The sequence below is a fragment of the Eleutherodactylus coqui genome, chromosome 6 (genome assembly GCF_035609145.1).
Source record: "Eleutherodactylus coqui strain aEleCoq1 chromosome 6, aEleCoq1.hap1, whole genome shotgun sequence".
Lineage (NCBI taxonomy): Eukaryota > Metazoa > Chordata > Amphibia > Anura > Eleutherodactylidae > Eleutherodactylus > Eleutherodactylus coqui.
The window spans coordinates 242,316,005-242,342,330 of NC_089842.1; the positions used below are offsets into that span (position 1 = coordinate 242,316,005).

General features: G+C 46.0%; 1 protein-coding gene across 5 annotated transcripts in view; it reads left to right on the plus strand.

Annotated features, from left to right (window-relative positions):
• The first annotated feature begins 2,718 nt into the window (after positions 1-2,718).
• SETDB1 (SET domain bifurcated histone lysine methyltransferase 1) overlaps positions 2,719-26,326 on the plus strand; it is a 51,834-nt gene continuing 28,226 nt past the window's right edge. The window contains exons 1-8 of one of the 5 annotated variants that reach the window (XM_066609199.1): positions 2,727-2,867; positions 13,240-13,437; positions 13,770-13,983; positions 17,445-17,602; positions 22,404-22,441; positions 23,282-23,360; positions 24,760-24,945; positions 25,928-26,129. In XM_066609199.1, the coding sequence (XP_066465296.1) occupies positions 13,278-13,437; positions 13,770-13,983; positions 17,445-17,602; positions 22,404-22,441; positions 23,282-23,360; positions 24,760-24,945; positions 25,928-26,129 (1,037 nt within the window). In that variant the 5' untranslated portion in view covers positions 2,727-2,867; positions 13,240-13,277. Of the gene's footprint in view, positions 2,868-10,237; positions 10,325-10,560; positions 10,631-13,239; positions 13,438-13,769; positions 13,984-17,444; positions 17,603-22,403; positions 22,442-23,281; positions 23,361-24,759; positions 24,946-25,927; positions 26,130-26,326 lie in introns of those variants that run through there. The other 4 variants (XM_066609201.1, XM_066609204.1, XM_066609203.1 and 1 more) reach the window with 4 other exon arrangements.

Here is a 26,326-nt window from a genome sequence, read left to right on the forward strand (position 1 = left end):
TGTTTTAGAGCAGTCCAGAATAGCCTTCATGCCTTTTTCCAAACCCTTATTTCTTATTTCCTTTCTATGCTTATCCTCATATTGTGACCAAAATTCATAATTGAATGTTCCCGCCTTCTTAAGGCCTATACGTTTGTAAACTTTATAGGCTTGTCTGCAAATGTCCTCCCCTTCTCTATCTTTAATTATCTCAATAGGAGTCTGATATATCTTAGATTGTTCAGAACCCATCTTGACCACTTCCAACTATTCTTCACTAAGTATACAGGACGTATATTTCACACAGTAAACTAAGATAATCACTGAGATTATCTGGGAACACACAGTTCCCTGTCCCGGAATAGATTTACAGAACTAAAACGTGGTCAACTTCAAACACTAGGATTCAGGGGAGACCAGACTTCACCTCTTAGGGAACTTTTAGTAATATTATAACAGATCCAGAGTAAGAATATGACTGCCAGAAATGAGACTATAACAATAACAATTATTTCAATCTCCAATACAGACAACATGACTCTTTAAGTCCCAATGAGTGAGTTCTTCCGTCTAGGACAGTTAAATGAACTTATTCACTCTAAAATATGGACGGGGCAGAAAATATAGGAAACAGGCAACAACATACCTCTAGTCCGTTAGAGACACACAGATCAAAAGAATCCAGACTGTATAATAGTAAGATAAGCTCTTACCTGTACACCGGTGTTTTAGTCTGGGGTCTCAGAATCCAATATCCACGTCAACGGGCCAGGAGTTTGTTTCAGTCTACTGGTTGCGATGTCCTGTAAAGGTAAGCCCCGCCCCCTAGTTGGACGCCAAGAACTGTCGAGGGTTAATTTGTTCAAACAGACTGGTCAGTTATGTTGTCGGTTCCGAATTGACCTAAGCAGGAGGAGCGCTCCTTTGAGAGACCATGCACAGACCTATACACACAGTATATGGTTTGAAACAAGTGACTCTGAGTGTTTATTGGCATAGTCTCAGTTTATATAGAAGATCGCCCACGCAGGGATGCGACCTATGGTAATACAAGGAATAACCTCATGATAAACTCATGACTTCTATATCTGACAATAAACCTATGACATAATCATTCAATAAACTTTGACATTCAGGCTTGATATATGACTTTTAAGAAATTGCTGATAATCTTCTTTGCGGTTAGGCTAGGTCTTACTACATCCCGAGACATCTGGCCTTAGAACTTCCTGATTCCACTTAGATCAGACGTACTTCCTTAAAAACAGTCATGACTTCTGTTACACATACAATATATTGCTAAAATATTCTTTTTGCTAAAATAGATTGATAAGCATATATACGGTACTTTGATAAGCGACATTTATTAATTTCTTTACAGCCCCTATTGGCCCTTATCAAAACTAATTAGCGCAGCGAACGGCGCTGCATGATTCCAAAAACTGCTGGACAGACCGCATTAGGCCGACTTCACATGTACGGAAGCGCCGTGGCGCAATGTTTTTGTGCCATTAACAAGGCTTTTTAGGCACATATCGGCGTATTTCGCCGCACTTTTTCTGCCGGCAGGGCGTGTTCATTCGCACGCAGCAAACATACGCACTGATTGAAATAGCGAATGAGTTGCTGTGTTCTTCTTCCAGCGCAATTACGCAGTAATTCACGCATCTCCTCACATTTGTGCACCCTGATTGCGTTCTATGGGGGAACCCTGATGCGCAAATACGCAGGAAAATAAGGCAACTTCCATTTATTTTTGCACGGCTGAAACGCGCAAAACACGTGCATGTGAACGAACCCATTGAAATCAACGCTTCTATCCACTCCGTGTTGTGCGGACAAATACGTCTGTGTGAAGCTGTGTGGCTAGATGTTCATTGCAGGATCCGGAGCGGGCGTTCGCCTCTGGATTCCGCAGCAAATACCACTGATAGCATTATATGGAAAAACACGTTTTTCTTGGGGGGGGGGGGGGGGGCGCAGCATGCTTTATTTCTAGGTGGATTCCGTGCGGACGGCTTCCATTTAAGTCAATGGAAGTCGTCTGACTCGCAGCCCTTCTGTAATCACCATTGCGGAAAGGCTGCGGAATCTGGCGCAGCATAATCAGTGCTGCGCATGCGCGCCGGCAAGACGTCCGGCACCTCCGCAGTACAGAATTAAGGAGAATCCGGCCAGAATTAAGGAGAATCCGGCCAGGTATGACCCGGTCGTGTGTAGGCGGCCCTACAGTCAAAGCGGGCCGGCCCACGCCATTTGATTCCCCTATAGAATGGATCCCTGCAGACAGGGCTGCAGTTTTCGAAGAAGTAATATGGAAACCCGAACTAAAGCCCAGCGCGCTGCCAGAGCTGCCACGTGACCACACGGGCGCAGGACAACAATAGGGAATCATTTCACTTTTATTTAACCATGAAGTTGTCTATAATTAGCTTTGACAATAAATGCTGGAATATGAAGGCTGTTTCAATAAGCTTTATTTATAAGAACAGGCCAAATCTTCACAAGAAATACATAATACACCGTACTGTAAGGCTGCAGAGGGCGTGGCTCACTTGTCAATCATCCGGTAACCACTCCCCCTCCATGGACATATCATCTTCCATCTGCGCGATTACCACGCCCCCTCTACGGTGGCCCCTCCCTCGTATGAAAAGCGCGCACTTTTCTTGCTTCTCGCTCTTCCCACTTTCCTAGACCCCGCCTCTTCGCTCTGTTCGGGCTCCCCGTGACGTCACTTCCGGCAACAGCCATTGAGAAGGTTCGGTTCCGGAGGAAGACTTCCGGTCCGTCACCCCGGCAACCGGCGGTAGGAAAAGGAGGACCGTGAAGAGAACTGAAGCGGGAGGCACAAGAAGGAGAGCGTGCGCGGGACTGTGCAGCTGCCGGTACGGTGACCGCTAGGCTAAGTGCAGAGACACGTGTATGCAAGCTGCCCGGCATTCAGCGGTATCTGTGCGGTACCGCACATCTTACCTCCTAGTGTCTGTACCGTGCGCGGCCCTGCCCGTAGGTGCCGGATTATGGAGCACAACGGATTGCTGGACGGGCATGTGAATTGTATAAATGTAATTCTGTAAGGATTGTGGATGGTCCGGCTCTTATAAACCTGCCGGACTATCGGGGTGTTGCCTGGTCATGTGACCGCGCCGACGCTGGGGGTGTTTTCGTGCGCACGGAATATTCCTGCGTTGCACGAGGCGACAATCCGTGCAGATTCTGATGGGGGTTGGGAATTGTTTTAAAGGGGTTTCCAGGCAAAAAACGTGTTTAAAAAATTGCGCTAATCTTGGCGGAGCGGATGTGCGTCTCACGGGACGGGAATGGCCTAGCTGGCTTCGCTCCCGGCGATATCAGCGGCGGCTGTAGCGACTATCACACTGCCGCGGCGCCGGAGCAGACCGACCGCTTCCCATTAGATTGTTCCGTTTTTTCGGGTGCGTTCGCACCTCGCTGGATTGTTGAGGATTTTCATGCAAGTTTTGTTGCCGATCTGCAGCTTATTTCACGCGGAGGTGAAATGTGCTGCAGATCTGCGTTACGGTCCGTCACGGAATCTGCTGGAAGACCGTAAAAGGCGCCGCTGTGCGCAAAAATCTATCTATGTAGTGGAAAACTTGTATCCAAATCCGCAGCAAAAACCGCATTATTGGTGTCAGTTTTGGCGTGAAACTTCCCGCGGATCCACAGCAGCCATTTTTATTGAAAGGGTGAAATGTGCTGCGGAGTCGGATAAAAAAGCGCGTGAAGATCCGCCATATTGCTTGGATGTTTGCGGCTGGATTTGGTCCGTATTTTCTGCTGCTGGTTTCGCTCCGTGTGAACGTGCCCTTCAGTAAGAGGCGCCGCGCAGTCTGCAGCTATTGGATGATGTAGTCAGGTGACCATACATACCGGTGGTCATGTGACCAGCCTGTGGACGGGACGTCATTGCGTCGGGCACGTTCGTACGGAGCAGAATCAGCGTTTGCCGTAGCGGCGGTGTGGATGATGGTTATAAGATCTTGTCCGCACGCCGCGGAGGGTCACCTGCACTAAACCGCTACGCAATTCACGTCCACGGCGCATTTCTGCCATAGATTAAATGGCGAGGCTGAAATCCACAGCAAATGAGCTCCGTGTGAACCGGCCCTGAGGCCGCCATCACACGGCGCAAATGTCGCTCATGGTATGGCAGCGGACGCTCCGCAGTATTTACCGCCATGTGAAGGACATTTCTAAAGTCCCCTTCTCGTGCTGGGGAAGCTCTCCGCGCCAAATCAGCGTGTCGGTCTACACTGTGAGTTACAAGGGTTAATGACGCAATTCAATCCATGGCCTAAATACTGCAGACTTACAGCGCGCCCCCACACGGGGGTTGTGGTTTGGGCAGGCGAAAAATGCAGCGAGAGGGTAAAGGTGTAAAGTGCGACTTCGTGCCTTTTTTCATCCGAATCGAACCGGCGATGGCTTCATACGGAAACCCATAGAAATGGGCAAAAAAAGCCAACAGGTAGAACGTGATGCGACTTTTTTTTTTTCCTATCGTCACGGAGAACGCATCGCAGATGTGGATGAGACCGGTGAAAGACATTGGATTCAGAAAAATGACTTTTTGCTTTCGCATAGAGCGTTTTCCAAGCGCCTCTGAGAGCGGCCGTAGGCTGGATTCACACCGGCATACGCATGCGCAGGATAGAGAACGCACTGATTCAATGGCTTCGCTCACAGGTGTGTATTTCGTGTGCGCATTTGCGCAGGTAAAGAACGCATCGGGCACTCATTACAGAGTTTGGCCGTTTCATGCCTTGGGGCAGCAGTGCGGGGGTTACGGTCAGTTATACACAAAAGGAACAGTAACTCAGACAACTTGGATTCCACAAATACGCTCATGCTTGTGTGAATCCAGCCTTACAACATGCGGTTGGAGAGCGTCTGAGAGGGGCGCATTATTGGGTGTGGGAAGCTGGATGGTCGTATCCATGAATTGTCCCCACCGGCCGTTCTGACCAGACTGTTAGGAGGTGTTGGGACCAGTGGATGGCGGTACACAAGGTGACCGGGCTCAGGACCCCCGACAGACCACCAGTAGAGAGGAGCGTCTGACCAGGCTGTTAGGGGGTGTTGGGACCAGTGGATGGGGGCACACAAGGTGACCGAGCTCAGGACGCCCCCTACAGACCACCAGTAGAGAGGAGCGTCTGACCAGACTGTTAGGGGGTGTTGGGACCAGTGGATGGGGGCACACAAGGTAACTGGGCTCAGGACGCCCCCTACAGACCACCAGTAGAGAGGAGAGTCTGATTGTCCTGCAAGTACTAGCAGCTTCAACTGTTTGGTTATCCGCCATCGAGAGGTAGGGAGCGCCATCGTTACACCCCTGTGTCTGTCGAATCATTACAGGCCCTTGGCTGAAGGACATTTGGTCTCACAGCACCCAATTACGTGTATGGTCTCTGACTCCCGCCGGCGCCTCCGTTCGCAGTGATGTCGTGAACAATGAAACTGGGCACTATGGAGGGGAACCAGGATGTCTTCAGCAACGAATCCAGGTTTACTTTTGCCGCTGATGACGGCCGTGTTCGTGCCTGGAAACTTCGAGGTGAGCCTCAATCCTGCCTTTGCTGTGGAGCGGCACACTGCCCCCTGCTGGTGGGATGGTCTGGGGGGTCAACACATACGACAGTCGGTCCCTCCTAGTAGTGGTAAGAGGGACAATGACAGCTCAGCGATATGTTCAGGATATCCTGCAGCCACATGTGTTCCTCTCATGGTGGCTTCAAGCAGGATAATGCTCGGCCGCACACAAGGGCGGTCACAGTAATGTCCCCACAACATTGTCACACTTCTGTGGCCACCGGGTCACCAGATGTATTGCCAATAGAACATGTATGGGACCATCTGGGATGCCAGCTGCAACGGCCTGCCAGTTTGCAAGATCTAGAAACTCGGTTATAGCAAATTTGGAGCGGTCTGGAGCAGGATACCATACAGGACCAGTATGCCTCCGTGCCGCCTGTGTCACATCTTGTATCCAAGCTAGAGGGTTTTTTTATTTGTCCAAACGGACACGGATGAATCCCGTTGGCTTAATTGGGTCCAGGGCTACTCAGTGACGCTGGGTGCATAGTCCTGCAACTTCGCACTCACATTGAGGCTAACTTCACACAGGCGAGCACGATATGGGGTTGGGTATACTGCCCCCATATTGCGCTCCGCACTTTGTGAATTCCCCAAGGATGAGGGGTAGTTTCATGGCAAAACAGCCTCAAATCACGTCAGGGATGCTCCGGCGCAGCTGTCACAGACTTGTCTCTCAAGATCACGCATAAGATAGAGCATGCTGCAATTTGTTTCCTGCCTCACATTGCATTGTGACAGCCCTTCAGATATTTGTAGACCGCTATTAAGTCTCCTCTCGGCCTTCTCTTCTGCTAAACTTTCCCAGATCCTTTAACCGTTCCTCATAGGACATGATTTGCAGACCGCTCACCATCTTGGTAACTCTTCTCTGAACTTGCTCCAGTTTGTCTGTCTTTTTTAAAGTGGGGTGCCCAGAACTGGACTCAGTATTCCAGATGAGGTCTGACTAAGGAAGAGTAGAGGGGGTAATGACCTCACGTGATCTAGACTCTATGCTTCTCTTAATACATCCCAGAATTGTGTTTGCCCTTTTTGGCTGCTGCATCACACTGTTGACTCATGTTCAGTCTGTGATCTATTAGTATACCCAAGTCTTTTTCACATGTGCTGCTGCTTAGCCCAATTCCTCCCATTCTGTATGCGCTTTTATCATTTTTCTTGCCCAGATGTAGGACTTTGCATTTCTCCTTGTTAAATACCATTCTGTTAGTCGCCGCCCACAAGCTTTTCTAGATCTTTTTGAATACTTTCTCTTCCCTAGTGTTAGCTATTCCTCCTAGCTTTGTGTCGTCAGCAAATTTGATCAGTTTCCCACAATTCCCTCCTCCAGATCATTTATAACAATGTTGACCAACACTGGGCCTAGGACAGAGCCTTGTGGTTCCCACTTGATACATTCTTCCACTTGGATGTGCAGCCATTTATGACCCCTCTGAGTACGATCACTCAGCCAGTTGTGAATCCCCCTAGCAGTTGCCTTGTCAGTCCCAGATTTGGTCATTTTTTCAATAAGTATGGTATGAGATACTTTGTCAGATGCTTTACTAAAGTCAAGATATACTATATCCACCGCATTTCCTTGATCAACCCAGTCGGTGATTCTGTCATAGAAGGAAATTAGATTTGTCTGGCATGACCTTGTTACAAACCCATTCCTTCCTTCAGTATCCTAGGATATAATTCATGTAAGTTAGCTAAGTGTTCCCTCACCAACTCTCTGCTTATAGATAGACTGCATTCTCGTATTCCCCCAATATCACAGGGAAGGTCAGCTGATGTTCCATCTACTTTCTAAGAGAAAACAGATACAAAATAGGAATTTAAAAGTTTGGCCTTCTGAACATCATTTTTAGCCAGTTTACCATCATCCTGTAAGTATCTGATAGCATCTTTGACTTTTCTTTTTGACATCCCTACAAAACCCCAATGCGCTGTTCATGATTGATGGGAACCTCTAATAGTACTGCGTTCCTTTGATATTTAGATGTTACGATGTGCTACCAAGTATGCTAAACATGTCATCGTGCCATCAGCATTGATCTACAGAACATCTGATTGGCTGGAACTTCCAGCCAAAACGGCATATGTACTTTTTATTAGTGGCTGCACATGATTGGCTGAAATCAGCAGCCAATCACGTACTGTATTGGCCTGTACATCGGCCACAAGAAAAAGTGAGGGTGATCCATCCAAAACCTGAACACCAATGAAAAGAGATTACTGTCTGGATGATATTTGGGGGAAAGTAGAGGTTCCGACCGCCCACTGCTTGTGGGCCTGAGATCCCGCCAGCAGATGAAGCAGAAGTAGCAAGCGCCGGCCGCCTCTGTCCGATAGCGGAGGTGGCCGCTTCCCCTTGGCGATGAGCTGAAAGCGGGGGAGAGTGGATGTACGACTGTGGGGAGAAAGGGGTATTGTTAATGTCAAGATAATCGCATGTTGTATCTTGGCAAACGTTCCGCTTGTATACACGGCAGGATAGTGCATGCTGATTGGCGGCACTCGTCATGTATTTGCTGTGTACCGCCAGTCACGGCTGCCTGGGCCGGCCTGGGAGCTGCTGTTTGTATTGGACTACATGTGATGTAGTGTTTGACTTTCATTAATGTTGTTTCTTCGTAGGTGGAGGGGGGGGGGGGGGGGTTACCAGACCCGTCCCACAGACTTTGTGCCATCATGTTTTTATTAATTTTTTTTACAGCGCTCACTGTATGTTATAAATGACAATGCAACAATATCCTTTAACCCCCCCCCCCCCAAAAAAAAGACCTGTCTGTGCGTCACCGACCGAGAACACCTCTGACTAAGCTGTGTGAGGTTTTGTTTATTGTGAGGCCAGTTGTTTCACTAACTACCATTTTGGGGTATATGTGGCTTTTTGATCGCCTTTCATAGCTTTTTTTGTGGGATGGATGAATGAAAAACGGCAATTTCTGACATTGTATCTTATTTATTGTTTAACGTTTGTTGTGTAGAGTTGACATACCCTTGTGTCTTTGGGCATTACGAATGTGGCAATGCCAAGTGTGTACCCTCTTTTTTTTTTTGTTTTTTCTCCTCTATAAAATTCCTTTTATAGGGAAAAACATTTCTTTATAATAAACCTTTCTTTACTTTTTCTTATACCCTTCCCCCACAGGAGACTTTTAGATGTGATTGTTGGATTGCTGGTATACTATACCGTATTACTTGTGCGGTGCCTTGCAGTACGCTTCTGACAACCGTCCTATTAGACCTTGCCGAAGGCAGGATCGAATAAGCCGGCTTGCATGGAAGGCCCAAAGGGCTTAATCATGCCTCCGATTGCCATGGTAATCCGTTGGCACCCTCCGCCTGTCAACCGTGAGCAGCGCTAAGAAAAGTGTGTGTATATAGATAAATAGTATATATGTTTCCCCCCAAAAAGTTTTTATTGTGCAAAAGTGGCTGTGACCTGCAGAAAAAAAGTTAAAATGTCATCTAGACCGCCTGCACACGAGCGTATTTGCATCGCGGAATTCGGGGTGGTGTCCGCAGCAAGTGCCGTCCATAGCATGCTATGAAAAAGCGTTTTTTTGATTGCAAACGAGCGGAAATCAATTGTGATTTTCCGCTGGCGGAAGAAAAATCGCAGCATGTTCTATTTTAGTGCGAGCTCATCATGGACAGCTTCCATTGACCCGCAGAAGGGTTGTCGGACCTGCGTCATCGCCTAGCGACAGCTCTGGAGAATCTGCACTGCGAATGTCCAACGGCGAGCCGTCCGGACCATCCGCAGCATAGATTCCGCGGTGGGATCATGCATCTGGAATCTGACCCGTTTGTGTGCAGCCGGCCTTTTACTGCATGAATGACCCTGTTTAAAAAAAAAAAAAAAAAAGACAGCAAAATTTACATGTTTTTTTTTTTTTCTCCTTGCTCTCAAACTTAATAAATAAAGGGGTTGTACCAAGATTACAAGTTCTCCCCTATTCAGAGGGGGTCTGCCGATCTCACAAGTCCCATGTCCCCCTCTGCCTGTCGCTGTAGGTGTCGCAGAGACCCCCAACAATCAATAAGTGATCACCTATTCTGTGGGGGATAACTTGCAATCTTGGTGAACCCCTTTAATAATATACAATACATAATATGTCCAAATAAAAACCACAAGCCCTCCTACGGCCGTGTTGATGGGGGAGAAAAAAGTTAAATTAAAGTTTTGAAAAATGCAGAAGAAAATAAAAAACCAACACATCATTGCGTCCTTGGATTCAGAGTAGGCCGCGTCACTAAGGGGTTAAGCTGATTGCTAGAGATAAAAATGACATGCATGCCAGCTCCCGTGATGGCATGGACAGGGGAGATCTGTCACGGCGTGGGCACGGTTTACTTCAACGCTGGAAAACCCCTTCTTAAAATGAAGCTGCCAGGGAAAGCGGCAGCAAGCGGCGGTCCGGGGGCGGAGCTTACTGCTTTTACTATTACTGCATTGTAAGAAGTTTATGAGAAATGCCGTAATGGCCGGACGACCCCGTTATTAGCGCTGCGACTGTTCTGTACCGTCCTTACTATATACAGTAAGGATGCATAGAAGAGCCAGATCCCGGCCCTGAGAGCCTGCCTCTTGATACTTTGCAGCAGATGTCACTTTCCAGCTCCTCTTAGCTGGGGCGTGTCCTCCGACCATCCTAGAGGACTCCATTGTGCCCCTCTCCATGCGGGGAGAAGAAAGAAACGAGCGTCCTCTCCCCCAGCGCTGGTGCAGGTGAAGGTTCGGGCTAGGACGCTTCTAGAGAGGCTTTCTGCTTTGTACTAGCAGCAGGATTTCAGCTGCCGGGAGGCATAAGGCAGGCGAGGGAGGGGACAGGGTGGGGGATGGGAGCTCTGGTAAGGAGGAGCTGCAGAAGCTCCTATTACTGCAGCTGCTACAAGATGAGCCCTTTTACACGACAAGAGAAATCGCACCGAGAATCAATGCCACCGGCAGGATGTCGTTTACACCGAACAGTAACGAAGGGGTTTCCGTTGTATCGGATGATGCCTCGGGTCCGCATGATGGAGCCTAGCAGCGGTACTGTGTTCACCCATTCAGGGCTCGTTCACGCGGGCAGCGAAATTCACAGCGTTTTCATACACTAAAACTGTGCCGTTTCGCCAATTTTGTGCACAAGCAATCATTGCGTTTTTCACGCGTACAAAAAAAAAAAAAAAAGGCGAGGAGTCCCCATTGGTTTCATGCTAAATACGCAGGGAGTACGTAAAGGGGTCTCATGCGTATTTATGCCGTCCCGTTGACTGTTTTGGTCCATTTGCACTGAAATAGAGCATGCTGCATTCTTTTTCACGCGCCTAAATAACAGGTCTGAATACCCCAATATAAATCAGCAGGGTTACGCAGGCTCTTAAAGGGACCCTGCAGGTCTGGGCAAACAAAGATGGCCGCACCACTTCTCTGACTGCCTGACTAGTATGCATTGGCACATGCTGCTCGGACTGGCCAGCACTGCTTATATGGGCAGCACCGCCTAATCCATGCAGCTGTAGGGTCTTAGACTAATGATGTTTACTACTTAATGCACAGAGAAGCTGCTGCAGCAATTTTTGTTTGTCAAGGCCTAGAGCATATTGACCTCTTACTCCCCACTTCTACTCGAGCCAAACCAAATAACCAATCACCGTGAATCAGACAACTGAAATAACCAATCACCGTGAATCAGACAACTGAAATAACCAATCACCGTGAATCAGACAACTGAAATAACCAATCACCGTGAATCAGGCAACCCAAATAACTAATCGGGAGTAATATAGATATATGCGGCCTAGAGGGTTGCTTTCAGAGGTCCTGTACCGCCCTCCCACAATGAGATCACTGGGAGCCGTGTGGGTGTCATGGCAGCTGGGGGCCTTCTTAAAGAAAACCTGTGGGGTGGCTTAATAGACCGCCTACCTGACAGCAGTATGATGTAATCACATTACATTATACTGCAGGAGCGATCAAGGCATCGCAATTTGTTGTCCCTTCTGGATGACTAAAAAACAAAGTAAAAATAAGATCAATAAAGTTTTACTAATTATTAAAAAAATAAAACTTAAAAAAACAAGCCCTCACAAAAAAACAAGCTCTCACACAGCGACGGTGATGGATAAATAAAGGAGTTACAATTTTTTTTAAAGGGTGGGTGGAAAAAAAGCAAAAATGGAACTAAGGGGTTAAAGCCTAAGGACGACTTTGGTGGCAGTTTTTCTTTTTGTTACTTGTGTGTTTGACTAACAGTATTTTTGCAGTGAGGTTTTATTAAACATTTTGCACCATTTGGCTGTATACAGTCAGCTGCATGAACAGATCCGTCAGCTCGTCTGATGGTCGCAGCCCCTCCTCCTCCTCAACCATTTCATCAGATGGTTTACGGCCGATGGTTGAAGTATCCAACCAAGGTGGCCAAATCTAATATAAGTAAGCCTACGGCCTTTTTCTTGCACCACACTTTGACCCCTTTGCGTGACCTTTTGGTGGATTGTTTTGGTGTCATTAGATTTGTGACATCGTCACCACGGCCGTAAAATCATAACATTTGAGTTGATACATTGAGTGATTGTCGGGCAGGTCAAAGTTCCTATGTTAAGGGCTCATGTCCACGGGCAAAATGTGATTTAAGATCCGCAGCGGATCTCCCGCATGCGGATCCGCACCCCATAGGGATGCATTGACCACCCGCGGGTAGATAAATGCCCGCGGATCGTCAATAAAAGGCATTTAAAAAAAAATGGAGCATGAAAAAATCTGGACCATGCTCCATTTTCATGCGGGTCTCCCGCGGGGACGGCTCCCGCGGGCTTCTATTGAAGCCTATGGAAGCCGTCCGGATCCGCGGGAGACCTAAAATAGGAATTAAAAGCATTTACTCACCCGCAGCGGACCGCGAAGCTCTGCTCTTCCTCACGGCCGCATCTCCCTTGCTTCGGCTCGGCGGATGTGCCCGGCGCATGCGCGCGGCACGTCGACGACGTGCCGGCGACGTGCCGCCGGCGTCAGGAATTCATCCGCCGGCCGAAAATGAAGATCCGGCCGTGAGGAACAGCTGACCTTCGCCGCCCGCTACGGAAAGGTAAATGCTTTTAAATTGCTATTTTCAGCGCTCATGTCCGCGGGGCAGGAGGGACCCGCTGCAGATTCTACATGGAGAATCTGCAGCGGATCTGATTTTCCCCGTGGACATGAGGCCTTAGTCTAGCGGCGCGGTTGTGCCTTCAGCCAACAGCGCCGCTAGGGAGAGTCAAGCGTTGCTGAGCGACATTCATATCAAGTTAATATAAAGAAATTGAAAATAACGCTTCACATTAAAAGGGCTCTGTCATTAAAAAAAAAAAAAAAAAAATTCTGTACTTGCCTATTCCTCCCAGGCAGCCTTCTTACCAGGTCTTCTCCTGGCTCCTCCAGTCCCTCGGGTCACGTCACTTCCAGCAGCGAGAAGCTACGTCACTCGTGACAAGGTACACTGACCTGCAGGAAGCAGAATGCCGGCAATGTACGTTTGGTCACCGGAAGAGGAGAATCTGGCCAGTGGTGAGGTGACCTGGGGGACTGAAGGAGACTGGAGAAGATCAGCGAGGAGATCTGGTAAGGAGACTGGGAAAGAATCTGTAAGTACAACATTTTTTATTTTTTTTTAATGACAGAACCCCTTTAAAAGTGCTTGCCAAGTGTGACTGTTGCCATGTCCCCAAAACGTGGAAGACCAGGCCGTGGACGGCGAACAGTTCAAGCCGAATCCTCGGCTCGACAACATAGAGCCGCTAATCGCATGCGAATGCGTGTCTCCAGGATGTCAACACCACGCCAAACTCTGGGATCCATGGACAACATTTGCCAGCATTGTAAGGCCCTGCTCTTCTCACACACGTGGATACACACACACATTTTATGCTCCATCTAGTTGGATAAAATCGAAATAGCACATCTGTATCCTAATAGTATACTTCTACTTTCAGAGATGTAACCTTTGCATTTATTCTCCACCAAACACTAAAACGAAGGGGTGGAAACACGCAGAAGCCCTGGCTGCCCTCTTGCACTTTTTTACTCCAGATGTTATACAGGACACATGATCCATATTAATCACGCTTGTGTCGCCCATAATTCAGGTTGCGTTTTCTTCGTACCTAGTGTTTATCTGTAATGGTTATTCCTTTTCTTTTCTCCTTTGCAGTCATGGAGGACCCAGAGATGGCAGAAGTCGAGAGTATGGTGGTGGAAGAACTGGGCATATCCATGAAGGAACTTCGTGAGCTCATAGACCAGGAGGTGGAGAAGAATGAGTTGGTGAAACAAAAGAAAGCCCAGATACTAGAACTGAAGATCCTGGTGAAGCAGAAGGAAGAAGAGACGGCCAATGTGGACAGTCTATGTGACAATGCTTCAAGGTGAAGGAACAAGTCATCTATTGTTGTTGCCCAATTAAGTTTTGACTCCTTACCTAACTTCCTTTGGCTGCTGTGTTTGCTATACACGCTGTGGGTCTTCCACTCCATGTCTCCTGACCTGACTCCTCTTCCAGTAGCTTTTTGATTGCTACGCTGCATCCTGTCCGGAGTGCCGCTAGAGCGTTCCCTTAACTTGGAGATATGACAACCAGTGGAGGATGTAGTAAACCTAGCAGCTGGAGGAGGATAGAGACAGGCGAATATCAGGACTCCTAAGGAAAATGCAAATCTCAGTAGAATAAAGAAGAGGGCACAACATGAAAATATTGTAGCTAAAGTACTCTAGATCCTGACAACAGAGGCCTGAAGTGATGTCCTGTTAGACATGCCCTCTGTCTAAGGCAGTGCTTCTCAATGTGGGTGTTATTGCCACCTGGGAGGGGCGTTTTTACTTCTCAAGGGGGTGGTGCAACGAAAAGGGGCATCAGGGGAGCGTTTGAACATAAAGGGGGCGTTCTGTGTTTGCTTTGTTTAAATTTTTTTTTTTTTTGTCTAGTAACTACATTTTTCTTAAAATTAGTAGTGATTCCTCGATTTTCGTCGATAATCTGTCTGAAAACAATCGGTGAAAACCAAGGCAATTATTTCCATGTGAATCACTTGCATGTAATGGGAGTTGTGTGCAGCCTGTGCGCCTCTATCATATAATGTATGACTTTTATAACTCCATGGCTCCACAGTTCAATCACACTTCATAACACTGGATAACCTACTGCACAACCTAACCCACTGTATTCTATAATGCCGCTGATTTGGCTGGAACCGCTTTAAACTTTCACCTGTGTGGTTCCCTGGGAGTTGTAGTCTTATTGGACGCAAAGTGTCTTTTCAGAAGACTGATATAAACTACAACTCCCAGAGACCCACACAAGTGAAAGTTCCAACCAATCAGCAGAATTATGGAATCCAGTGGGTTAGGTTGTTCTTTAGGTTATCCAGTGTGATTGATCTGTAGCGAAGCTATGGAGTTATAAAAGTCATACATCATTATATGATAGAGCGACCTAAGCAGTGCATTCTTGAAGCATACTTTATAAAAATGGCCGAGAATAAGAAAAGCCATCAATATTCAAATGAATACTTGAAGTATAGATTCATCTATTCTCCTACAAATGGACAGCTACCCTTGTGCCTAGTTTGCGAAAAGGCATTTTCGAATGAAGCCTTCGAGACTGAGTGATTACCTTGCAAAAATGCATTCAGACAAAGTGGGTAAGCCCATTTCATTTTTCTAAGGTTTAAAGTCAAAGTTTGAGAACCGCAGCTCTGTAGGCAAGCTATTTGGGAAATCTACTGTCAATGCTGACAAAGGCCTCCTTGCTTCCTATAAAGTCTCTTTATTAATAGCGCAATGTGGCAAATCACAAACTATTGGGGAAACGCTTGTGTTACTCGCAGTTAAAGAGCTTCTCCGTACTATGCTGGGGCCTGACATGTGCCATGGTGTTCGATTACTTTCAGTAATGACACCGTTTCAAGAAGAATTGCGGAGATGGCTGCTGATGCGGAAGAAACGCTTTTGGACATGTTAAAGAACACAGAATTTGCAATCCAAATTGACGAGCCAACGGTTAGGGACAATGAAGCACTGCTGCTAGCTTACATTTGTTTCATTAATCGGAATGAAGAGGTAGTGGAGGAACTTCTGTTTACCAGAAATGTAACCACCGACACGAAAGGCTCCTCTATATACAAAAGAGTGCAAGAATTTTTCCAAGAAAAAACATCCCTTTAGCACATGTACTTGCGTGTGCAACCAACGGAGCTGCATCCATTATTGGTTGATATCGTGGATTTATAGCCCATTTACAATCTGCTATACCTGGCGTAATGGCCGTCCACTGTGTGATCCATCGGTAGGACCTTGTTGCTAAACCTTTATGTGAGAGATTGCATTCTCTGCGCTCTGTAATTAATGCTGCTAACAAGATAAAAGCGCACTCTTTGAACGGACGTCTTTTCCGCAAGCTCTGTCAAGATCATGACTAAGAATTCGACCGTCTACTCGTAGACACCAAGGTGAGGTGGCTGTCAAGAGGAAAGCGCTTGTGATGCTTCTGTGAACTTTTTGACAGTAGTTGAGTTTTTCGGCCGATTGACTGAAGCCTTTGTGATGCAATCGAACTACGAAGTCTTGATGTTGCCTATCTCGCAGACATATTTGACAAAATCAACGAGGTCAATAAAAAAGCTACAAGGAGACAAAATGAATTTCATTAAGGCTAAAGGTATAATCTCTTCCTTCATGCCAATAAACTGAGTCGACGTTAGCTCTGTCAGTTTCCAAGTCTTCAAGATATTGCACGCAAGGCAAACTTCAAGATGCAGACTTAAACGTTTTTTTTGCTCACACCTCAAACAAGCCAATGAAGACATGCCAACTAAGTTTCATGATCTATGTACCCTTGAAATACCACCTGGGTACTCAATCCATTTTCAGCAGACGCAGGAGAATTTCATCCCAGATTACAAGAGCAGTTGATTGGCTTAAAACACGATAGCGAAGCCCGAGCACTTTTCCAACAATGTGTCTATGAATGTTTATGGGTGAAAGTGAAGAATTCCTATCCTATCCTGTGGCAGGAAGTTAAATTGCTTGTGTTAGCTTTTCCATCTACGTACTTAGTGGAGAGGGGCTTCAGCGCAGTTCAGCAGCTCCTGACAAAAGCAAGAAACAAACTTCAGATATGTGTAAGGGGCGATTTGAGATTGCGGTTGGCGAAGATGGAACCAGATATCGCGAAATTGGCGTCTGGTCATCAGGCCCAAGGCAGCCATTAATGACACAGATTGATTGTGGCAAACATTATTATTAGTAGTAGAATTTCAATGTCGAAATCCTAATACCTAAAGTGGGGACGCTGGGCTGAAAAAGGATGAGAACCAGTGGTCTAACGAATCCGCTTTGGGAAAGTCAAGTAGTGAAGAAAGTTTCACAAATATTCTCGATTATAAGACCGCAGAATTTCCAGGTCTTGAGGTACCCATTCAGCTTTGACACTGTCACTTGTTCATCTGGAAACTGTACCCATCAGCTCCCCCATACACATGAACATTCAACAATAAGCCAAATGTTTGTGTATTTTAGGAGATAAGCTACAGAAAGGTAGCTCTGAACCTGGCTTATCTCCTGGTGAACAAAAGGATCAGGTGTTGAAATGCAGAGTCCACTGATCCTTCTTTCCTGTGACCTCTGTCGGTGAAGTTGAGCCGCCGCCATATGCATTAGAGTGCCATCTGGCCCCAGTGTTGGCAGGTTTGGGTGACTAGACCTTCCAACCTTAGGACTATGCAAGAATCAAAGCTGTCATTGATGGGCCAAGGTCTTGTGATCCTGCAGATTGTTGGTTTTTAGTAATCTTGTAAATAATGTAGCGTCTGACTGTTATTTCTGTTTTCAGGGCTCTTGATGACTGTGAGACGTTGGTGAAGACCCTGTATAAAGAGATGGGCATCACGTATAAAGAGAGCAGCTCCGATGACGACGAATCTTCTAAACCAGTAGAAGTCATTGAGATTCCGGATGAGGATGACGATGATGTAATGAGTGTGGGATCAGGTCAGTGAAGTTATCTTACAATTATAACCCTTTTTACCGCCTAGGACGTATGTAATAAGTTGTGACTTGAAACCCTTACTGTGGCTAGAATAGGTTTTAAATCTAATTTGGGGAGCAGTCATCATTTGAAGTTGGGGAGCAGCATGAAAGAGGATTTTTGACAACCATTGGCTTCAGATAATAAAACAGTTCTGCAGGTTATAACCAGCCTACAGATACTGTAGTGGGAAACCATATGATTCATGAGGTCCACATCCCATTTGTGCTCCGGTAGTAGTAGAAGTGTTTTGCAAAAATGAACGGATGTTAGAAAATGAAAAAAATAACGAATAAAAAAAATTAAACTAAGAACGCAAAAATCCAGCAAAAAGGAGCGTAATAAACTTAATAGAATAGGTAGAAACTGCATTCCTCAATGGAGGCTACGAGAAAAACATTATATGGTAAGCACGAAAATGGTTTTACTTTGTTAGTTTTATTGGGGGACACATGGAAAACCATTGGACGTACTAAATAAGTCCCTGCAGTGGGAAACAAAGTGGGAATCATTAGGTGGAGGGTTGAGTTGCCACTGGCTGCAACAGATTTTGACTAAGGGCCCGCATCTGTGCACTTTGTAGAATCTGGTAAATGGATGGAAGATCAAGTAACTACCTTGCAGAGGCCTGATGGCGCACTGCCAAGGAAGCAACCACTGAATGGGTAGAGTCTGTCATAATGCTAAGAGTCTGTCTTGGCACTTCAAACCATAAGCTCCGAGAATGCCTGAATAGATCCACCGGGATATGGCAGTATCGGACGCTGGCAAACCTTTACTTTCTGGAAGGATAATGAGAGAATCTGAGTGTTTGTGACTGTCAGAATGATGGTAATATGATCTGTCTGGTAAGGTGAAAGGCAGAGATAACCCTTGGGAAAAAAAAGGCGTTGCAGAACTATGTCCTGGTGAAGGAAGGTGGGGTGGCAGGAGAGACCTGGGAGACCCTTCTTATGAAGGTCATCGCGACCAGAAAAAAAACTTCCCTTGAGATGAGGCACAAGGAAATGTCTCAAAGGAGGAAGATTGGAGTGCATCCAACACCACATTGAGTTCCTGTGGATGTACGGAGAGACTGAGCAACTCGTTAAGTAAAGCTCTTCACATGGGACCTGAGACCAATGGTCTTTGAAAAAGAAGGGGAGAGAGGATAATCAGGAGCATGAAGACCAATGGGAGAGACTCACAAGGCCTACTTCTGGCGGTGGACAGCGAAATAAGGATGGAGGTAAATATGGGAAGATGTCAACTTTCTTGCTTGTTCTTAGTTTGACCCGATTTGAAAAACTGCTAGCTTTTTGTGGTGGTGGCTTCAGTAACCTTGTTATTAAACTCGGTGTCCTTAAATTTCTAAAGATCTAGTTGCTCTGGAAGGTGCCATGGGTGTCCGCTACAGGGTTGAGAATTTCTCCTTATCAGAAGCATCTGGGTCATTCAGGGGCCAAAAGAACGTTTGGAACTTCTCCTACCTTGATTTTTATTGAGTACTCATGGTAGAGCATAAGTGGAGGGTACAGATAGAGAAGAACTAATGAGGTCCATGGAATTCGCAGAGTCTGTCATGATTTCAAAGGGGTCATGAACTCCAGAGACATAGTGGGAAACCATATGATTCATGAGGTCCACATCTGCAGTGCTCCATAGTAGACGAATTAGGGAGATGATGTCGCCTCCAGGGTTGTTATTCCTGATTGAGGTAGTCAGCGTCTCTGTTTTGGAAAGTCGGGTTCTGCCCAAGAGAAGATGTTGGCTTTGCTGTGGGTGCTGCTCTGGTGATTGAGAGCCACAGCCATAATGGTGTCTGTTTGGATCTGAATTGGGTGTCCCATTAAGGACTCTTTGCAGTAAAGGAAGTAAAGAAGAATCTTCCTGAGCGAGGATGGCGTGTTGAATGGCGTCCACAGGAAAGAGCGAGGCAAGATTTCACCCTATTGACGCTCCAGCTGAAGTGAGAGGTAAGCCTGAAGTGCCCAGGCATTCGTCAGTGGAGGGAGTCTTCAAGAGGATGCTGTCCAGATAGTGAATGACCATGCCTCTGCTCCACTTCAAGTGAGTGATGAACGCTGCCATGATCTTGGTGAAAACACGAGGAACCGTTAGGGGAGCAAAAAAAACTAAGTGTTCGTTGAACCGTGATCAGAGGAAATCCTGGAAGGGAGAAGTTAGGGACATGTAAGTGTCTTGAGTGTCTGCTGAAGAGGCTAATTCATTGGGCTCCATATGGAAGTGGCATAAGTAAACATGCACGTTCAATCGCTTCAGGTACAAGATGGGGTGGACTTGAGCCATCTTTGAGGATGATGAATAGATATGAATAGAAACATGTAAATCTGTCCAGAGGAGTATTGGGGAGCATGGGCTCAAAGAATCGGTTGCAGGGGATAGTTGTCCTCCTCTTGTATTCGGTGGAGACCACCTCTCTGCCCTAGGCATCTTGCACCATGGATAACAAGATGTACTGGAACTGCAAGACTCAACCTCCCACCCAAGTGTGAAACTCACTTGGGACCCCCCAATCAGGTGCACTTTGAAGGCTTTTAGCTTGGAAGAGGTGCAGCCTGCTTTTGCACGAGGTTGCCAGGAGGGGCATAGTTGAAATAAGGGCATCCTCTTCTGACGGGTGGACTGTTTCTTCACATAGGATAAAGAGAATTGGGGAAAAACCGCTGACCTGTGTCCTTGGCCTGAGCATTTACACCTGGATAATGGCAAGAGTGTGCTTTTGCCGTCTGTGGCCTTGGAGGGGATCTTGTCGAGTCTGGAGCCAAAAAAGTGGGCTCCTCCTGCAGAGTATTCCTGTGTGTGACTTTTCTGACACTGCGTCAGCATTTCATGATTTGAGCCGCAGAACCATGTGGATTGCTGCGTTGTTGGCCGAAGCCTTAGACAAGCATCTAATGGAGATGAGGAAATAGAGGAGGAATCCGTGGGAAGAGAACAAAGCCCCCCGGGGATCCTTATGGAAAATGGGCAGGGGCAGCCATGAAGTTAATGCGGCCTTTGCGGTAGGCTGCAAGTGAAGGGTTAGGTAACTCTACAGCTATGTTCCCCCTAGTATACCGCAAAGCCAGGCTGACGCAGCTCTGCACCTTGGCACCAGGAATGGGCCGCAGAGTGGAGGGCTGTATTCTGGGCACCCCCAGAATGGGAGAGACGGCTCTCCATACTGGTAACTTGGCAGTGGCTAAAGAAGCTAGGCGGAATAATGCTGTCTGGAGGTAAAGGAAGGCCATAATGTGCTGCCATAGAGCAGGAAGGGGTGGGAGGCCTGAGACCTCCAGATAGCCACCATGCGTAGCTGTGGAGAAGTTGGGCATGGGGTGGCCTAATCCTCTTTTGTTGCCTCAGCCTAGATAAGAAAGAAATAAGATGGGTAGAAACAGACATGGGAACCAGATTTGTCTCTTACGGACGCCAAGCTAGGATCTGCTGAGCTTAGTGCTTGTAGGCTTGTTATAGCTTACATAGGAGGAGCTAACTTTTTTTTTTTTTTGTCAACCGCCTAGTGGTAGCACCAAATATCTATCTATGGTTTTCCTGTGGCCCTTAATGAAACATACGCAAAATCTTTTGCTACCCAGTTTTGTATGTCTGGAAGGGATGAAGTGAGATATGAACACTGCGCATCCTGAACCTGTATTTTTAGGAGGTGTTGTGCATCTTCATTTCCGCTTGTGTCACTGTTCGCCACAAACGTGAATTTTTATGCTTGTTTTATGTTATTTTTTGATAAATTGCAAGTAGGCACCAGCAAACGGTCATCGTTGTGCCATCAGCAAGGGTCATGCTGCTGTAACTCATCAGTCACTAGGATGAAGTGGCAATGCCATGAAAACGCTTTAGGCATCTGGATGCTTCTTCTGGGGAGCCGCATGGATGCCCTTCTAGTCAATCAGAGCACCAGAGAACTTTCCTAGCGCTGCTGCTTATTTCTAGCAATGTGTGATGGTGATCGTGGAAGGACCTCTGCCCGTTAGGCACTGGTGGCATAGCACTAGTACATGCCACCAAGGCCTTTGTTGCGACAACTCCTACTGAGCACATCATCTTCCCAGATAGGTTGTAGCACATGGTTGCATGATGTCATTATTGGTACCTGTAAAGAAGATTTCCAACCAGACTATAAAGACTCTGATACATTTTTACTTCAAAAGTGTGAAAAAATAGATAAAAAAAAAAAAAAATTTTATATATATATATATATATATATATATATATATATATATATATATATATATATAGCGAAAGGACTGACTGACTCACCCACCACTAATTCTCCGACTTCCCGATGTCGTGGAAACATGAAATTTGGCACGAGCATTGATCATGTCATAAATAGGAAAAGTAAAGTGGTCCCAACTCGCTTATTCAATTCTAGCGCAAAAGAATTAGCGTCCAAATTTTACGTAGGAATCTAATTCTCTCATTTCCCAATGTCATAGAAACATAAAAAAAATTTGCACGAGCATTGATTATGTCATAAATAGGAAAAGCTAATGGGACCCAACTCGATTATTCAATTCTAGTGCAAAAGAACTAGCGTTCAAATTTTATGTGCGGAATCCCATTGTGACCATATACTAGGGTGGGGACAATCTGATCACAGCTTCTGAAATCAGTAGGAGGGCCAACCTTCAGATCTCGTTTGGTTGCCCTCTTTTGCATTGTCTGCATGACATATGGCAGAACCTCTACCACTCAGGAACGTTCCCCTCTCTTTCTTTAGGCTTCATGAAAGTGACTTTTTTTTTTCTTTTCTTGCAGCTGATGGTGTTAGTAAGACTCCAAAGGAGAAGCATCTGGTAAGTAAAAACTAAATGGCTTGTAATGAGCAAATTATACTTGGTGAAACATTCCTGAGGCTAATTGGAGATCATCATAAAGCTACACATTGCCTAATGGCAAATTTAAAGCGAGCCTGTCAAGTGTCTTATCCCACCCTATCTGAGAGCTGCATGTGATGGAGGGAGAGAAGCTGAGCTCTGGGATATATAGCTTCGTAATTTGGCACAGAATTTCTGCATTCAAGCACAGGAAATCCTAACGGGACTCTTCAGAGAGGCTGAGAGTCCTGGTTCACCCGCCCACACAGGACGATTGACAACCATCCTTTACACTTCTGCTTATTTGTCAGTAACATGTTCTAGTTCAGGAATCACAGAGCAGATTTATATATATTTTTGTGGGAAAAGATTCATTAAAAGGCTACATTCACAACCCGTTTGGGTGCCAGTGACATCACCACCGGTCCTTCAGCCCACCGGATCTCTGTGATAGGTAAGTGTCTCCTGTCAGGACCGCTGAGTTGTGTCTGACCAGAATAACTGCTTAGTTGTACTCTGCATGTTAGGACCTGCCAGAGGGCGGGGCTATGATGTCGCCAGGGAGCTGAGCTATGAGAATCACATACATACAGACAGACAAGTGGTCGTTAGTAGTTTGATTTATACTGAATATTTACCCACAAAACCTCAGTGTATATCAATAATCTCAGCTCCTCCTGCTCTATAACATGCTGCTCACAGGGTTGATTGCTCTGTGCAATGTGACAGGTTCCCTTTAAGTCATCAAAGTGAAGATATCTTTTGTGAAAAAACAAAAACCAAAAACCAAACCATATATTTTGTTACCAAACTTTATAGTTAAAAGATGCAATGGCTGCTATGAAGAAATGCAAAGAAGATGTGCAGAACTTGGTGGATGCAATGCAGAAGAAGACAGGTATAGCTCACACCTAGCCCAGTCCTGTAATACAGTGCTCTCAACTCCAGTCCTCAGGGACCCACAACAGGTCATGTTTTCAGGATTTCCTCAGTATTGCACAGGTGATGGAATTATTGTCGGTGCCTCAGACATTACCACAGGGGCTCTCTCTATAGGATATCCTGAACATGACCTGTTGGGGGCGCTGAGGACTGGACTGGGGTAACGCTGCTGTAATGTTTTCTCCTCCAATTTGTAAAGTGCTGCGAAAAATGTTGATGCTTTATGAATAAAGCAGATGATTATTTTTGCGCAGTAGTTGTGTGACTTGAACCCCTGTACGCCATAGAAGGTACAGTTACATCCTTTGGGTTCGGGGTATGTATACAGGGGGTTTGGTGTATTGGGGGTTGGTCCTGCTCCATACAATGCCTTTTCCAGAATCCGACACCCACCCGCAACAGCTGTGATCGGCACTCTTGCTGATTGCAGCTGTTAACCCCTTTTAAATGCTCCGATTGGAATTCAGGGATGCCCTATAGTTGCCATGGCAGCCAGAGGTCTTCTCAAAGCCCCTTCTATCAGCCATGCCTGTGGTTTGGCCTGCTAGATTGCCTGTTAGATCTCAGTATGATGTAATAGTATTGTTTTACATCATACTGCTGGAGTGATCAAACCATCGCAAGTTCTTGGGGACTAAAAAAATCAGTTTAAAAAGTTGTATGAAGTATTTAAAAAACAAAGTAATTTAAAAGTTAAAAAAAACAACTTTTGTCTTATTTATAATAAAAAGCTAGAATACCTCCCCCCCCACCCCCCCACTCCAAAACATATTTGGTATTGCTGCATCGATTAAAAGCTCCTCTATCAAAGAAATGCATTATTTACCCCGCGTGTTGAGCATGGTAAGAACATGCCAGAATTGCGCTGTTTTTGGCCCCCCCCCCCCCCCCCATCCCCAAGCAAAAATTTAATAAGATGCGATCAAAATGTCATATGTACTCCAAAACGGTACCAACAGAAACTGCGCAACTATATCTACAGTCAGAAGATGGCGGCAGAAAATACATTACGAGTACAGCAAAGAGTGTCTACATTTGGTATCGTAGTAATCGTACTTGCCCATAGAATACCTCGTGTCGTCATGGCTGCCGCTGCGTGCACCTTCAGTACGTTATCATTATGATACATTAAATAGCAGATTTGAAAAATACAACTCGTCCCGTAATAAAGGAGCCCTCAGACTGCTACAGTGATGGAGAAATAAAACTAAAATAGAAAACAAATAGGTGCTGCGTCATTAAGGGGTTAACAAGCTAGTTACTATATTGTTTGCTTTGTCTTTTATTTGGGGGAGGGTTACACAGGTGAGATCTCGGTTAGACCTGACATACAAGTTTTTGTCTTCGACTCACAGAAGGACCACAGACTCGGTTTTCTTCTCACCCTTCCTCGCCCACCAGCTCCATGGGTGGCTCCAACCAGGTCGGCACAAACAATGATGTAAACAAAGATGGGGATCTTGTTGTGGGTATGCGTATACTGGGCAAGAAGAGGACCAAAACATGGCACAAAGGAAGTCTGATCTCCATCCAGATGGTCGGTGAGTTAGAGATGGAAAGAGTTACTAGTGTAATAGAAGGGGGGTAACATTCTGATGTTTCCATAAGCTGGGCGGCACATGAGATCAGTCAGTGCTGAGACCACTCGATGAGTGCCATTACCCTTTCCTGCCCCGTGGGGCTTCAAACGTATATGTAGTACGCTAAGAGCATGTGGATGAGGAGCCTGTGCCATCTACGGCAGAAGCTGGCTGTAGCTGACAGCTGGGGTCCTGCTGCAAAGGCCGGCGTCAGAGAGAACCGCGATCCCAGCCATTAACCCCTTACATGCCACGTAAGTGTTTAACAGCAGGAGAGAGCTTTCTCTGTCATGTCCTCAACCCTTTACAATGCGTTTACTGAGCACTGTGGGGTTGCAATGCCACCTAGTGGCCTCCTGGCCTGCCATACTTGGCTTTGACAAAGAAGACTGTTTATACACTACAATACCGAAGTATTGCAGTGTACTATCTGAACAATCAATGGGTTTGCATAGTCATGTGAATGCTGTAAAAAAAAAAAAAAAAAAAGTGTCGTAAGGGTTACCTTTTTTTTCCATTTATTTATTTATTTTTAAAAAAACCCTGTTCTACCCAAATAAATTAATAAAAGCTTTACAATACGTTATATGTACCCCAAAAAGGTACCAATAAAAACTACAGCTCTTCATGCACTGAACTTGTTTGGCAATGTTGACAGAAAAAAAGTGTTATGGTTTTTGTTAAGTGGAGATAAATCACAGTAAATCGCTTCCTCTTTGTACCAAACCGTGTCCAGAAACGGTTCAGGTGCCCACACACACAAATGTCCAACTCTGCCGTTTTTATTGGGAGCGGCTGAATATCCGGTGTGGATGTGAGTATACTGCCTGTGCCTCGGATCGGCAGGCTGGAATAGAGCTGGTTGTCTGTACTCTGCTGTGTCTCATCATGGACGCTTCTTGGTTTATCACATATACATGTCTTCCTGTGTTCACCTACCCAGGGCCAGGTAAAAAGTACAAAGTCAAATTCGACAACAAAGGGAAAAGCTTGCTGTCCGGGAACCACATAGCCTACGACTACCATCCTGCGCCAGAAAAACTGTTTGTAGGCAGTAGAGTGGTGGCCAAGTACAAGGATGGGAACCAAGTGTGGCTGTATGCTGGCATCGTAGCCGAACCCCCCAGCAACAAGAATAAGATGAGGTAACCAGCCCAGGCGGTAATGTAATTCTAAAGCTAAAGATTTGGTTACTAGATCCCTAAGGTAGAGGGATTTGTCTTCCTTTAAGAAAGATGATGCCATCTGTGCCTCCATATGTTGGTGCATGCCAGTAGTTTTCATTCTTTTGCAACAGTTGGGGACCACAGATGGCAACTATTGCTTTAAGAATTTGATTTAG